The 13,780-nt window shown below is 34.6% G+C and overlaps 1 protein-coding gene across 4 annotated transcripts; it reads left to right on the plus strand.

Annotated features, from left to right (window-relative positions):
- On the plus strand, nucleotides 1-11,411 carry LOC149414251 (uncharacterized). 4 transcript variants are annotated; one of them, XM_089643883.1, is made up of 3 exons: nucleotides 1-65; nucleotides 8,902-9,383; nucleotides 11,100-11,411. In XM_089643883.1, the coding sequence occupies exons 2-3, from the start codon at nucleotides 8,936-8,938 to the stop codon at nucleotides 11,303-11,305; spliced, it is 654 nt and encodes a 217-aa protein (XP_089500009.1). In that variant the 5' UTR covers nucleotides 1-65; nucleotides 8,902-8,935; the 3' UTR covers nucleotides 11,306-11,411. The 4 variants fall into 4 exon arrangements, with proteins under 4 accessions (XP_089500009.1, XP_089500008.1, XP_089500010.1 ...); XM_089643882.1 differs by lacking the exon at nucleotides 1-65 and adding an exon at nucleotides 77-199; XM_089643884.1 differs by lacking the exon at nucleotides 1-65 and adding an exon at nucleotides 197-317.
- The last annotated feature ends 2,369 nt before the right edge of the window (nucleotides 11,412-13,780 follow it).

Genomic DNA, 13,780 nt, shown 5'->3' on the forward strand with positions numbered 1-13,780 from the left:
AATACATTGTTTAATATGATATGTTGTATAAGCTGCGGTACGTTGTGGTTGTGTAAAGCAAATTGGTACCTAGGTAATTTGTAAATTAATTGGGTATTGCATGGACTGCGTGGTTGTTGTCGCTCTTGTTTATCGCTAAAGTTGTAATTTTATAAAAGTGTTGATTACGGAGTTTTTATTGTGAATAAACAGTTTAAAAGTAAGTCAACTGTTTACGAAAAGCATTAATATTGTGACGAAGTTGTTTTCTATATTAGTCGAGGCATTTCTGAAGTGAATATCGGTGTTGTTTTCATGATAAGAGTTTGCGTAAACAGGTCATAATACGAGTATTATTCTATCAACATTTTTAGTTTTTTTGGATTTGGGGACACAATACTCGACCAAACTGACAAAATATTTTTTTTTATCAAACGGTATTGCAAATATCTAGTACGTATATGTCCTAATATATTTATTTGTGTTTTTAATTATGAAATAGAGGCCATTAAATGGTGATGAAACTGCGCTATATAAATGCCATGTTATTATTATTATAATTTAGAGGCAACTTAGGCATTGTAATTGTTAAAAAATAACCTTACCCTACCCACTGTTTTAATATAATCTAATTATCTTCTTCTTCTATCTATCTGTATAAATGTAAACGTTCGTTTGTTCAAAATCTTAAATCTCAAGTTCTTCACAGATTGCTTTGAGATTTTGACCCAACGTTTCATTCAAATACGCGTGTGTTTTTATATAACCTGTATTATATAGATGTCTCCTGTGACAGGTTAAAACATGTTATTTTAAACAGTGTCATCTGTTGGACGTAAAAACAACATGCACAATCGTGTATCTATCAGACAGAGGGGGTACAGCGAGAATATATAAACAAAAATGTAAATAAATGTTAGTTTGTTCAAAACCTTAAATCTCCGAATGTTCTTCACCGATAGCTTTGAAATTTTGACACAACGTTGCATTCGAATACGCGTGTGTTTTTTAATATATCTATATTATATAAATGTCACCTGTGACAAGTACAACAAACTTTTTTGAAAAAAACAGGGATGCATTTACAAGACATTGTAAGGACATGGAGCAAAAAATAGTATTGTATTTTAAAGGAATGTAATCTACGAGTAATATTCTCTATTTAATTATAAGTAATCTGGTTAAAAACGGGACTGCAGACCGCTTCCTGATAATTTTTAAATAAACTCGTCTTTATTGGAACCCGTGTTGTTTTGCGTTTTTCATAATAATATATAATGACAAAATGCGAAAATGTTAGTATTTTTTATGGAAACGTTATCCGACATCGTGACAAAACATTGGTATTTATGAAAACGTTATCCGACATCGTGGCAAAACATTGGTATTTATGGAAACGTTATCCGACATCGTGGCAAAACATTGGTATTTATGGAAACGTTATCCGACATCGTGGCAAAACATTGGTATTTATGGAAACGTTATCCGACATCGTGGCAAAACATTGGTATTTATGGAAACGTTATCCGACATCGTGGCAAAACATTGGTATTTATGGAAACGTTATCCGACATCGTGGCAAAACATTGGTATTTATGGAAACGTTATCCGACATCGTGGCAAAACATTGGTATTTATGGAAACGTTATCCGACATCGTGGCAAAACATTGGTATTTATGGAAACGTTATCTGACAAAACATTGGTATTTATGGAAACGTTATCCGACATCGTGGCAAAACATTGGTATTTATGGAAACGTTATCCGACATCGTGGCAAAACATTGGTATTTATGGAAACGTTATCTGACAAAACATTGGTATTTATGGAAACGTTATTCGACGTCGTGACAAAACATTGGTTTTTATGGAAACGTTATCCGACATCGTGGTAAAACATTGGTATTTATGGAAACGTTATCCGACATCGTGACAAAACATTGGTATTTATGGAAACGTTATCCGACATCGTGACAAAACATTGGTATTTATGGAAACGTTATCCGACATCTTGACAAAACATTGGTATTTATGGAAACGTTATCCGACATCTTGACAAAACATTGGTATTAAGGAAACGTTATTCGACATCGTGACAAAACATTGGTATTTATGGAAACGTTATCCGACATCATGACAAAACATTGGTATTAATAGAAACGTTATCCGACATCGTGACAAAACATTGGTATTTATGGAAACGTTATCCGACATCGTGACAAAACATTGGCATTTATGGAAACGTTATCTGACAAAACATTGGTATTTATGGAAACGTTATCTGACAAAACATTGGTATTTATGGAAACGTTATTCGACGTCGTGACAAAACATTGGTTTTTATGGAAACGTTATCCGACATCGTGGTAAAACATTGGTATTTATGGAAACGTTATCCGACATCGTGACAAAACATTGGTATTTATGGAAACGTTATCCGACATCGTGACAAAACATTGGTATTTATGGAAACGTTATCCGACATCTTGACAAAACATTGGTATTTATGGAAACGTTATCCGACATCGTGACAAAACATTGGTATTTATGGAAACGTTATCCGACATCTTGACAAAACATTGGTATTTATGGAAACGTTATCCGACATCTTGACAAAACATTGGTATTAAGGAAACGTTATTCGACATCGTGACAAAACATTGGTATTTATGGAAACGTTATCCGACATCATGACAAAACATTGGTATTAATAGAAACGTTATCCGACATCGTGACAAAACATTGGTATTTTAGGAAACGTTATCCGACATCGTGACAAAACATTGGTATTAATAGAAACGTTATCCGACATCGTGACAAAACATTGGTATTTATGAAAACGTTATCCGACATCGTGACAAAACATTGGTATTTATGGAAACGTTATCCGACCTCGTGGCAAAACATTGGTATTTATGGAAACGTTATCCGACATCATGACAAAACATTGGTATTAATAGAAACGTTATCCGACATCGTGACAAAACATTGGTATTTATGGAAACGTTATCCGACATCGTGACAAAACATTGGTATTTATGGAAACGTTATCCGACATCGTGGCAAAACATTGGTATTTATGGAAACGTTATCCGACATCGTGACAAAACATTGGCATTTATGGAAACGTTATCTGACAAAACATTGGTATTTATGGAAACGTTATTCGACGTCGTGACAAAACATTGGTATTTATGGAAACGTTATCCGACATCGTGACAAAACATTGGCATTTATGGAAACGTTATCTGACAAAACATTGGTATTTATGGAAACGTTATCTGACAAAACATTGGTATTTATGGAAACGTTATCCGACATCGTGACAAAACATTGGCATTTATGGAAACGTTATCTGACAAAACATTGGTATTTATGGAAACGTTATCTGACAAAACATTGGTATTTATGGAAACGTTATTCGACGTCGTGACAAAACATTGGTTTTTATGGAAACGTTATCCGACATCGTGGTAAAACATTGGTATTTATGGAAACGTTATCCGACATCGTGACAAAACATTGGTATTTATGGAAACGTTATCCGACATCGTGACAAAACATTGGTATTTATGGAAACGTTATCCGACATCTTGACAAAACATTGGTATTTATGGAAACGTTATCCGACATCGTGACAAAACATTGGTATTTATGGAAACGTTATCCGACATCTTGACAAAACATTGGTATTTATGGAAACGTTATCCGACATCTTGACAAAACATTGGTATTAAGGAAACGTTATTCGACATCGTGACAAAACATTGGTATTTATGGAAACGTTATCCGACATCATGACAAAACATTGGTATTAATAGAAACGTTATCCGACATCGTGACAAAACATTGGTATTTTAGGAAACGTTATCCGACATCGTGACAAACCATTGGTATTAATAGAAACGTTATCCGACATCGTGACAAAACATTGGTATTTATGAAAACGTTATCCGACATCGTGACAAAACATTGGTATTTATGGAAACGTTATCCGACCTCGTGGCAAAACATTGGTATTTATGGAAACGTTATCCGACATCGTGGCAAAACATTGGTATTTATGGAAACGTTATCCGACATCGTGGCAAAACATTGGTATTTATGGAAACGTTATCCGACATCGTGGCAAAATGTTGGTATTTATGGAAACGTTATCCGACATCGTGGCAAAACATTGGTATTTATGGAAACGTTATCCGACATCGTGGCAAAACATTGGTATTTATGGAAACGTTATCTGACAAAACATTGGTATTTATGGAAACGTTATTCGACGTCGTGACAAAACATTGGTATTTATGGAAACGTTATCCGACATCGTGGTAAAACATTGGTATTTATGGAAACGTTATCCGACATCGTGACAAAACATTGGTATTTATGGAAACGTTATCCGACATCGTGGCAAAACATTGGTATTTATGGAAACGTTATCAGACATCGTGGCAAAACATTGGTATTTATGGAAACGTTATCCGACATCGTGACAAAACATTGGCATTTATGGAAACGTTATCTGACAAAACATTGGTATTTATGGAAACGTTATTCGACGTCGTGACAAAACATTGGTATTTATGGAAACGTTATCCGACATCGTGGTAAAACATTGGTATTTATGGAAACGTTATCCGACATCGTGACAAAACATTGGTATTTATGGAAACGTTATCCGACATCGTGACAAAACATTGGTATTTATGGAAACGTTATCCGACATCTTGACAAAACATTGGTATTTATGGAAACGTTATCCGACATCGTGACAAAACATTGGTATTTATGGAAACGTTATCCGACATCGTGACAAAACATTGGCATTTATGGAAACGTTATCTGACAAAACATTGGTATTTATGGAAACGTTATCTGACAAAACATTGGTATTTATGGAAACGTTATCCGACATCGTGACAAAACATTGGCATTTATGGAAACGTTATCCGACATCGTGGTAAAACATTGGTATTTATGGAAACGTTATCCGACATCGTGACAAAACATTGGTATTTATGGAAACGTTATCCGACATCGTGGCAAAACATTGGTATTTATGGAAACGTTATCTGACAAAACATTGGTATTTATGGAAACGTTATTCGACGTCGTGACAAAACATTGGTTTTTATGGAAATGTTATCCGACCTCGTGGCAAAACATTGGTATTTATGGAAACGTTATCCGACATCGTGGCAAAACATTGGTATTTATGGAAACGTTATCCGACATCGTGGCAAAACATTGGTATTTATGGAAACGTTATCCGACATCGTGGCAAAATGTTGGTATTTATGGAAACGTTATCCGACATCGTGGCAAAACATTGGTATTTATGGAAACGTTATCCGACATCGTGGCAAAACATTGGTATTTATGGAAACGTTATTCGACGTCGTGACAAAACATTGGTATTTATGGAAACGTTATCCGACATCGTGGTAAAACATTGGTATTTATGGAAACGTTATCCGACATCGTGACAAAACATTGGTATTTATGGAAACGTTATCCGACATCGTGGCAAAACATTGGTATTTATGGAAACGTTATCCGACATCGTGGCAAAACATTGGTATTTATGGAAACGTTATCCGACATCGTGACAAAACATTGGCATTTATGGAAACGTTATCTGACAAAACATTGGTATTTATGGAAACGTTATTCGACGTCGTGACAAAACATTGGTATTTATGGAAACGTTATCCGACATCGTGGTAAAACATTGGTATTTATGGAAACGTTATCCGACATCGTGACAAAACATTGGTAATTATGGAAACGTTATCCGACATCGTGACAAAACATTGGTATTTATGGAAACGTTATTCGACATCTTGACAAAACATTGGTATTTATGGAAACGTTATCCGACATCGTGACAAAACATTGGTATTTATGGAAACGTTATCCGACATCGTGACAAAACATTGGCATTTATGGAAACGTTATCTGACAAAACATTGGTATTTATGGAAACGTTATCTGACAAAACATTGGTATTTATGGAAACGTTATCCGACATCGTGACAAAACATTGGCATTTATGGAAACGTTATCTGACAAAACATTGGTATTTATGGAAACGTTATCTGACAAAACATTGGTATTTATGGAAACGTTATTCGACGTCGTGACAAACTATTGGTTTTTATGGAAACGTTATCCGACATCGTGGTAAAACATTGGTATTTATGAAAACGTTATCCGACATCGTGACAAAACATTGGTATTTATGGAAACGTTATCCGACATCGTGACAAAACATTGGTATTTATGGAAACGTTATCCGACATCTTGACAAAACATTGGTATTTATGGAAACGTTATCCGACATCGTGACAAAACATTGGTATTTATGGAAACGTTATCCGACATCTTGACAAAACATTGGTATTTATGGAAACGTTATCCGACATCTTGACAAAACATTGGTATTAAGGAAACGTTATTCGACATCGTGACAAAACATTGGTATTTATGGAAACGTTATCCGACATCATGACAAAACATTGGTATTAATAGAAACGTTATCCGACATCGTGACAAAACATTGGTATTAATAGAAACGTTATCCGACATCGTGACAAAACATTGGTATTTATGAGAACGTTATCCGACATCGTGACAAAACATTGGTATTTACGGAAACGTTATCCTACATCGTGACAAAACATTGGTATTTATGAGAACGTTATCCGACATCGTGACAAAACATTGGTATTTACGGAAACGTTATCCTACATCGTGACAAAACATTGGTATTTATGAGAACGTTATCCGACATCGTGACAAAACATTGGTATTTATGGAAACGTTAACCGACATCATGACAAAACATTGGTATTAATAGAAACGTTATCCGACATCGTGACAAAACATTGGTATTTATGAGAACGTTATCCGACATCGTGACAAAACATTGGTATTTACGGAAACATTATCCGACATCGTGACAAAACATTGGTATTTATGAGAACGTTATCCGACATCGTGACAAAACATTGGTATTTACGGAAACGTTATCCTACATCGTGACAAAACATTGGTATTTATGAGAACGTTATCCGACATCGTGACAAAACATTGGTATTTACGGAAACGTTATCCTACATCGTGACAAAACATTGGTATTTATGAGAACGTTATCCGACATCGTGACAAAACATTGGTATTTATGGAAACGTTAACCGACATCATGACAAAACATTGGTATTAATAGAAACGTTATCCGACATCGTGACAAAACATTGGTATTTATGAGAACGTTATCCGACATCGTGACAAAACATTGGTATTTACGGAAACATTATCCGACATCGTGACAAAACATTGGTATTTATGGAAACGTTATCCGACATCTTGACAAAACATTGGTTTTTATGGAAACGTTATCCGACATCTTGACAAAACATTGGTATTTATGGAAACGTTATCCGACATCTTGACAAAACATTGGTATTTATGGAAACGTTATCCGACATCGTGGCAAAACATTGGTATTTATGGAAACGTTATCCGACATCGTGACAAAACATTGGTATTTATGGAAACGTTATCCGACATCGTGACAAAACATTGGTATTTATAGAAACGTTATCCGACATCGTGGCAAAACATTGGTATTTATGGAAACGTTATCCGACATCGTGACAAAACATTGGTATTTATGGAAACGTTATCCGACATCGTGACAAAACATTGGTATTTATGGAAACGTTATCCGACATCGTGACAAAACATTGGTATTTAAGGAAACGTTATCCGACATCGTTACAAAACATTGGCATTTCACTAAAAGTTTATCAGGATACCTATTATTAATTCTTTTATGGCCTGCAATCCCGTTTTTAACAGTATTACGAATAATTTGAAGATTTTCTTAATAAATTTGCAATATTTGCAGTAATCTCTTTTATCAATGTGATGTGAATAATAAGTTGTAGTAAGTAGAGGTCCCGAAAAAAATTATAATAAAATTACCCCCCCCCATCTGAATGCTATAGCTACGCCCTTGATTACGATTTGCAAAGTAAAACTACGATTATGTTAGACGATTTTTTTTGTATTTTGTTTGAAAAACTTTGTTCAGATTTTATTTCTTTGCTTATCATAAATAATCACTCCAAAGTTTCGCGGTATGAGCGTTGAGCACGGTGTATACAAAACATTCAAACCAAGTTGACGTTTTTTACGTCCAGTTTGTCGAATATCTGAAATGTGGGTTAGTATAAAATTACATTGCTAAAAAATTAATTTATCTGTAGAAAAACACGTTAAACTCGATTAGGCAGATTGTGGGATGGACGCTTTCTGCGTAACTGCGTCCCATTTTTCTTACTTCTGGTGAAATCGATCCAACATTATCACATATAATTATTTTTTTAAATATATATTATCGTTAGATAATCATTTTTTGGACTGAATAATTGGATAATCATTTTTTTGGACTGACTATGAGTCGAAGAGTCTTCGCTTTCTCGCTAATAACAAAAATAAAGGGTTAACAATACAAATAGCTTTTTCTCAGTGACGTTTGGCAAGAACATCATAGTCAGAAGTGCGTATACATGCACCAGTAAACTGCCCTAGGTTTGTGTTGTTTGGGTAATCTCTAATTACGTAATATTTAAGTTACATACTAATAACAATTTTTGGTAAAGGTTCTGAACATTTTAAAGTAATTACTAGTATTTTTATTTCTGATTCAAAACTGATTTGTTCAATTTTTTTCATTCTTGACTTTACTTGTTAACTTTAAATTACAAAAAAAACAGTTTAGGTACTGACAGTAAGACGACATTTTGAGATTTGGTACTACATATGGCACAACGTGACACAACTGCTTTCGTACCGAATACAGCACTACGTGATACGAGTGATTAATATATAAAATTGATTTTTCTGTTTGTTTTTCCAGCAACAGCAAATCAGGCGGATAAAAAATAATCACGATGAAACCAGCGATTTTGGTTTTTATTGTAATTGTTACTTATGTTTCAACGGCCGTAGTTGACAAATATGAAAAGAAAACAATCATTTCAGATGAGAGTGTATTGGAACCAAACATAGAAATGGTTATATCCGAAGAAGAAGATTTTGAAAGTGAATTGAAACCTGTCCAGGAGTTTGGATCTTTGAACCCGGTTCAGGAAATCGCATTTTTGAAACCGGTCCAGAAGAAAAATGGTTCTTTGAAACCTGATCAGGAAAGTGCGTCTTTGAAACCGGTTAAGGAAAGCGGATTCTTGAAACCTGTCCAGGAAATCGGATATTTGAAAGCTAATCAGCAAAGCAACTTTGACGAGACTGAGAATGAATTAAAACCTATTCAGAAAGGTACTGAGAATCCCGTTCCTGAAGAAATAAACAATGGAACTCCATTGAAAATTTTATTTGGAGGTAAGTTACCTGGAGGATTTTTCATTTGATTTTGATATAGTTTTGATTGTAAAGTTGCTGAATTCCGTTGCACGCATAGACATATGAATATTAGTAGACCTGCCCTAAGTGATTAAAAGCGTATTATCCCCACTCCCCATACCGGTTCCATTGGAACCGGCTGTGCTGGCGTATGGCCTCAAGTGAAATTTGAAAACGTGACGTCATCATTCTTGTGCGAACTATGGTCGAGGCATCATCGGTTCATTGTACGAAATAACACGGCAAAATGTTGACTTGTACCATGAAAACTTGTAAAAATAGATGTGAAAAAGAGAATAAACCCAATTGTCGTATTACATTCCATATATAAGCATTATTTTACTTTATTTTAAGCATATTCACATCGTATAATATAGATCAGTTTTAGAAACATATTATACTATCACATCGAGTAACGTCTGGACGCGAAACACAAAGCTGGTTGGTTGCTGGGAAGTAAATTATGAACATTTATAAAAGTGTCTTAACTAAATACTTAAACGAAATATTCGACTCTGAAAATACAACCGAATTTTTTTGCCGAATTTGGACTTCGCAAATTTGTTCATAACGTGGCGAGTAATTTGCGCTCCCATGTAAAAATGTCTGGTGATATTATAATGCGAGATGCCTATTTACTGTCAGATTGATTTATTGACGAATCACAGTCAGCTTTACGCCCTTCGTTCTTCAACAGTTGATTTTACCCCTCGCCATTATCTTCTCGTCTATTAATTCCTATGTCTGTGGTTGCATGCTCTAATTTTAAAAAATATACATTTATTTCATATTTTAACTGCTGTAATATCATAAAATTTTCAGAAAAATGGGTCCCTCTCAGGTTTTTTTTTTACAAAAGTTCTCTAGCGACCCCCTTTCATGTTTTTACACTTTGAGGAACCGGTTCCAAAAAGTAACTGGATAAATAACCGGTTCTACTTTGATGATGTTGTTCCACCACCGCGATGTTGCCATCTAAAACCGTTTAAAGGATTACAACACCGTCCATACTATCGTAACGAACTATTATAACAACTTATTATCAATTGAAACACTTAAAATAATTTATATGTCAATGGCAGAATCTATTATAAGATATGGATTAATCATATGGGGAAATACTACTATAACCAATCTGAAACAAGTCCAAGTTGTACAAAACGCAATTGTAAAATTACTAGTCGTCCCTAATATTTTTAAACAGAGACATAATACACCGTTGCTGTTTCAGAGTGCCAAAATTTTACCTGTTAAGGCTATTCTATGGCAAAAAAAATCATAATTCAGTATATATTTACCCCGCAGCATAAAGAAAAATTAGAACATAAATACAGTACTAGATTCACGCGCAATGACGGGTTAATAGTTCCGAAATTTTAATAATAAATACGGACAGAGAACGTTTGAATACAACAAACCGAAGATATTTAATTTATTACCTGACACTATAAAGCAATGTCAGTCTATGAATAAGGTTAAATATATGATGAAAAATTGGCTATCGGAAAAAATATTAACTTTAATATGTATGAAAAAATTATTGATTCTGTAGATATAAGATGTAAATTATAACTTATAAAGATGTATATGTAACTAAACTTTAAGCACCTGTTGACAAGCCAATTCAATTGGCTTAGCAGGACTTGTTTGTTGATATGTATTAACTATTTATTCAATAAAAAATTGTAATTTCAGGTAACAAATGCAAAGAAGTAATCTCGAAGAACGCAGATGGAAAAGTGTTCGTATCGTGGCTGGACAAGGACTGTACCAAACCAATTCCACAGACGCAAGCGCCCCTCTTTAACTCCGGATTTGGACTCCTTCCTATCCCCACAATACCCCCAAGGATTCCGGATGACTTTCCGAAACACCTTCGTCCTCTTGTACCAGTTCAATAGAGTTAAATAACAATCGCAAACGGAAAGCAAGCACGTATTAAGGACTCAAAATGAAAATTATTTTTATCAATAAAAAATGTAAACTTTAAATAAATTTATTTTTATAGGTATGCGTTTTCTTTTCTTGTATTATCTGTTTAAGGCGATCGCACTACGTAGTAATGCGAAATCATGTGTTTTTAGTTTGAAAATTTGGTCGCCTAGAAATGTTTCAGATGCTTTAATTAAATACTGCGAGTAGAATACATCTTCGCCTTTGAAATGATCGAATATTTTTTAGATAAATCTTTATATAAGCCCAGAAAAAAATTATGTATACGGCCTATGAAAACTGCTTTAAAGTTCAAAATCTCCTACTTACGAACCCATTTTCGGTTATGATTTTATTGTATAATGTGGCAAATTTAGTTATTTATAAAATGATAGGAAAAAAATTAAATATTTATGCCTGAACATCCACAAAATAAAATAAAAGGCACTTTTTGGCCATGTTTTTTTCTTGCATAAATCAAAGCAGGCGGATGGTGTTAAGCGGGAATTTAAACCTTATCGCCATCTACGTAAGGGGTGTTATTGATAGCGGCTCAATTTAAAATATTACACATGCTGCACAGATGGGGCCTTAAAGAGTCAACGATGTGTGAATGTAATGCGGTGCAGACCACCGAACATGTGGTCAACGAATGCCCGCTCCATTCATTCCCTGGCGGGATTGATGAGGTTCACATGGCGACGCCTGAGGCAGTAGAATGACTTGCAGACCTATATGTCCCCCTCTGACCCCCCACCATACGAAAGAAGAAGAAGATTCCCAAAACGAAGTCAGAAATGTTTTGTGCTTATTTTTAGTTTTTGTGAACATTGAGATATTTTGAGAAACGCTTCTATTCTGAATTTTATGTAACATGGCAATACTGAATAATTTAATACTATCGATTTGGGAGGCGGGTATGGGTAACGCCGCTCGGGAACGATTTATTGGATAACTAACACCCCTGCCATAGGTATTTATTTATTTATTTATTATTTTTTTTTTTATGAACCACTCCAAGTGGTTTGCCACGCTTGGTGACTTAGCAGGGGTTCCCGGGTCTTGGCGGCGAATGCATTTGCGGTCAGGATCGGGAAAGACTGGTTGAGGGAGACATTTCGACCTCTCCAGCCAGGCAATGGGAGCGATGGATACATATGCCCGTCATTCCTGGACGCAGATTCCTACCTGCCCCTCATTCCCATTTCTTCCAAGGACTTTCTCTCATTCCCTTTCCCAAAAAGACCCTCCACAAGCACCCCCAACGATGACATAGACCTCGAGGATTTTTCAGGGCCTCCTGTGTTGACCTAATGTAAAAGAATATATATTTTTCATCATCAAAAACTTGAAGCAAATTCGCTATGATATAAAAATTTATTGAAATATTTTTTGTAGCTAATGAAGAGTATTTGTATTTATTTCAACTGTCCACGCCGGGTTTCGAACTTGTCACTTTTGAGTCTACAACAGTTGAAAACAGTTCTGCCACGAAGGTATTTAATTATGTAAGTATTGAAAAATTATTGGTTTTAATCAATAACAATGTTTATTTGAATCAGTCATAATCAATATTAATTTGCAATTATTTTTCTCATAGATGCTGGTTTACAAAAATTGGCGTAAATATTAGTAAACCAGCATCTATGAGACATGGGGTTCCACAAGGAACAGTTATAGGTCCGCTTTTGTTTCTAATTTATATTAATGACCTATGTAATATTAGTATTCCGGGAAAACTTTTCTCGTATGCTGATGATACTGCAATCACAGTTCATGGTAAATCCTGGGACGAGGTCTCTAAAAATGCAAATAAGTGCACAATTATTGTCAAAGAATGGCTCAATCAAAACCTTCTAACTCTGAACTGTGAAAAAACTATATATATTCCTTTTTATAATACCAAAAAAGCGGCACCCTTAACTCATCTAAGTATAAGGTTTCACAAAAATACTTGCAATCCTGTCTTATGCACTAACTGTACAGAAATGAAATCGGGGAATACAGTTAAATATTTAGGAATTATAATAGACAGCCAACTCAAATGGACAAATCATGTAGAAAAGCTTGTAAATAAACTTAGATATTTAACTTATATTTTTAAACGTTTAAATAACATAGTAGATATCAAAAGAATCAAATTGGTGTATCATGCATTGGTGCAATCATCAGTATCTTATGGAATAATTGCATGGGGGGGGATTTATAACACCCATATTAAGCCACTAGAAATAACACAAAAACTAATACTAAAAATAATGTTGCATAAAGATATGACCTACCCCTCCTTGCAATTATTCGAAGAGGCTAAATTGTTAGAGATAAGAAAAATTTACTGTACACAATGTTTAAAATATATATTTGCTCGAAATTTTCTTTTTATAAAAAATGAAAATCGGTCTAGTAATAGGGTAAATAATGTATTTAAAGTTCCACTGTGCAAA

The sequence above is a fragment of the Hesperophylax consimilis genome, chromosome 20, assembly GCF_061612785.1.
Source record: "Hesperophylax consimilis isolate HC1 chromosome 20, BYU_Hcon_1.0, whole genome shotgun sequence".
NCBI lineage: Eukaryota > Metazoa > Arthropoda > Insecta > Trichoptera > Limnephilidae > Hesperophylax > Hesperophylax consimilis.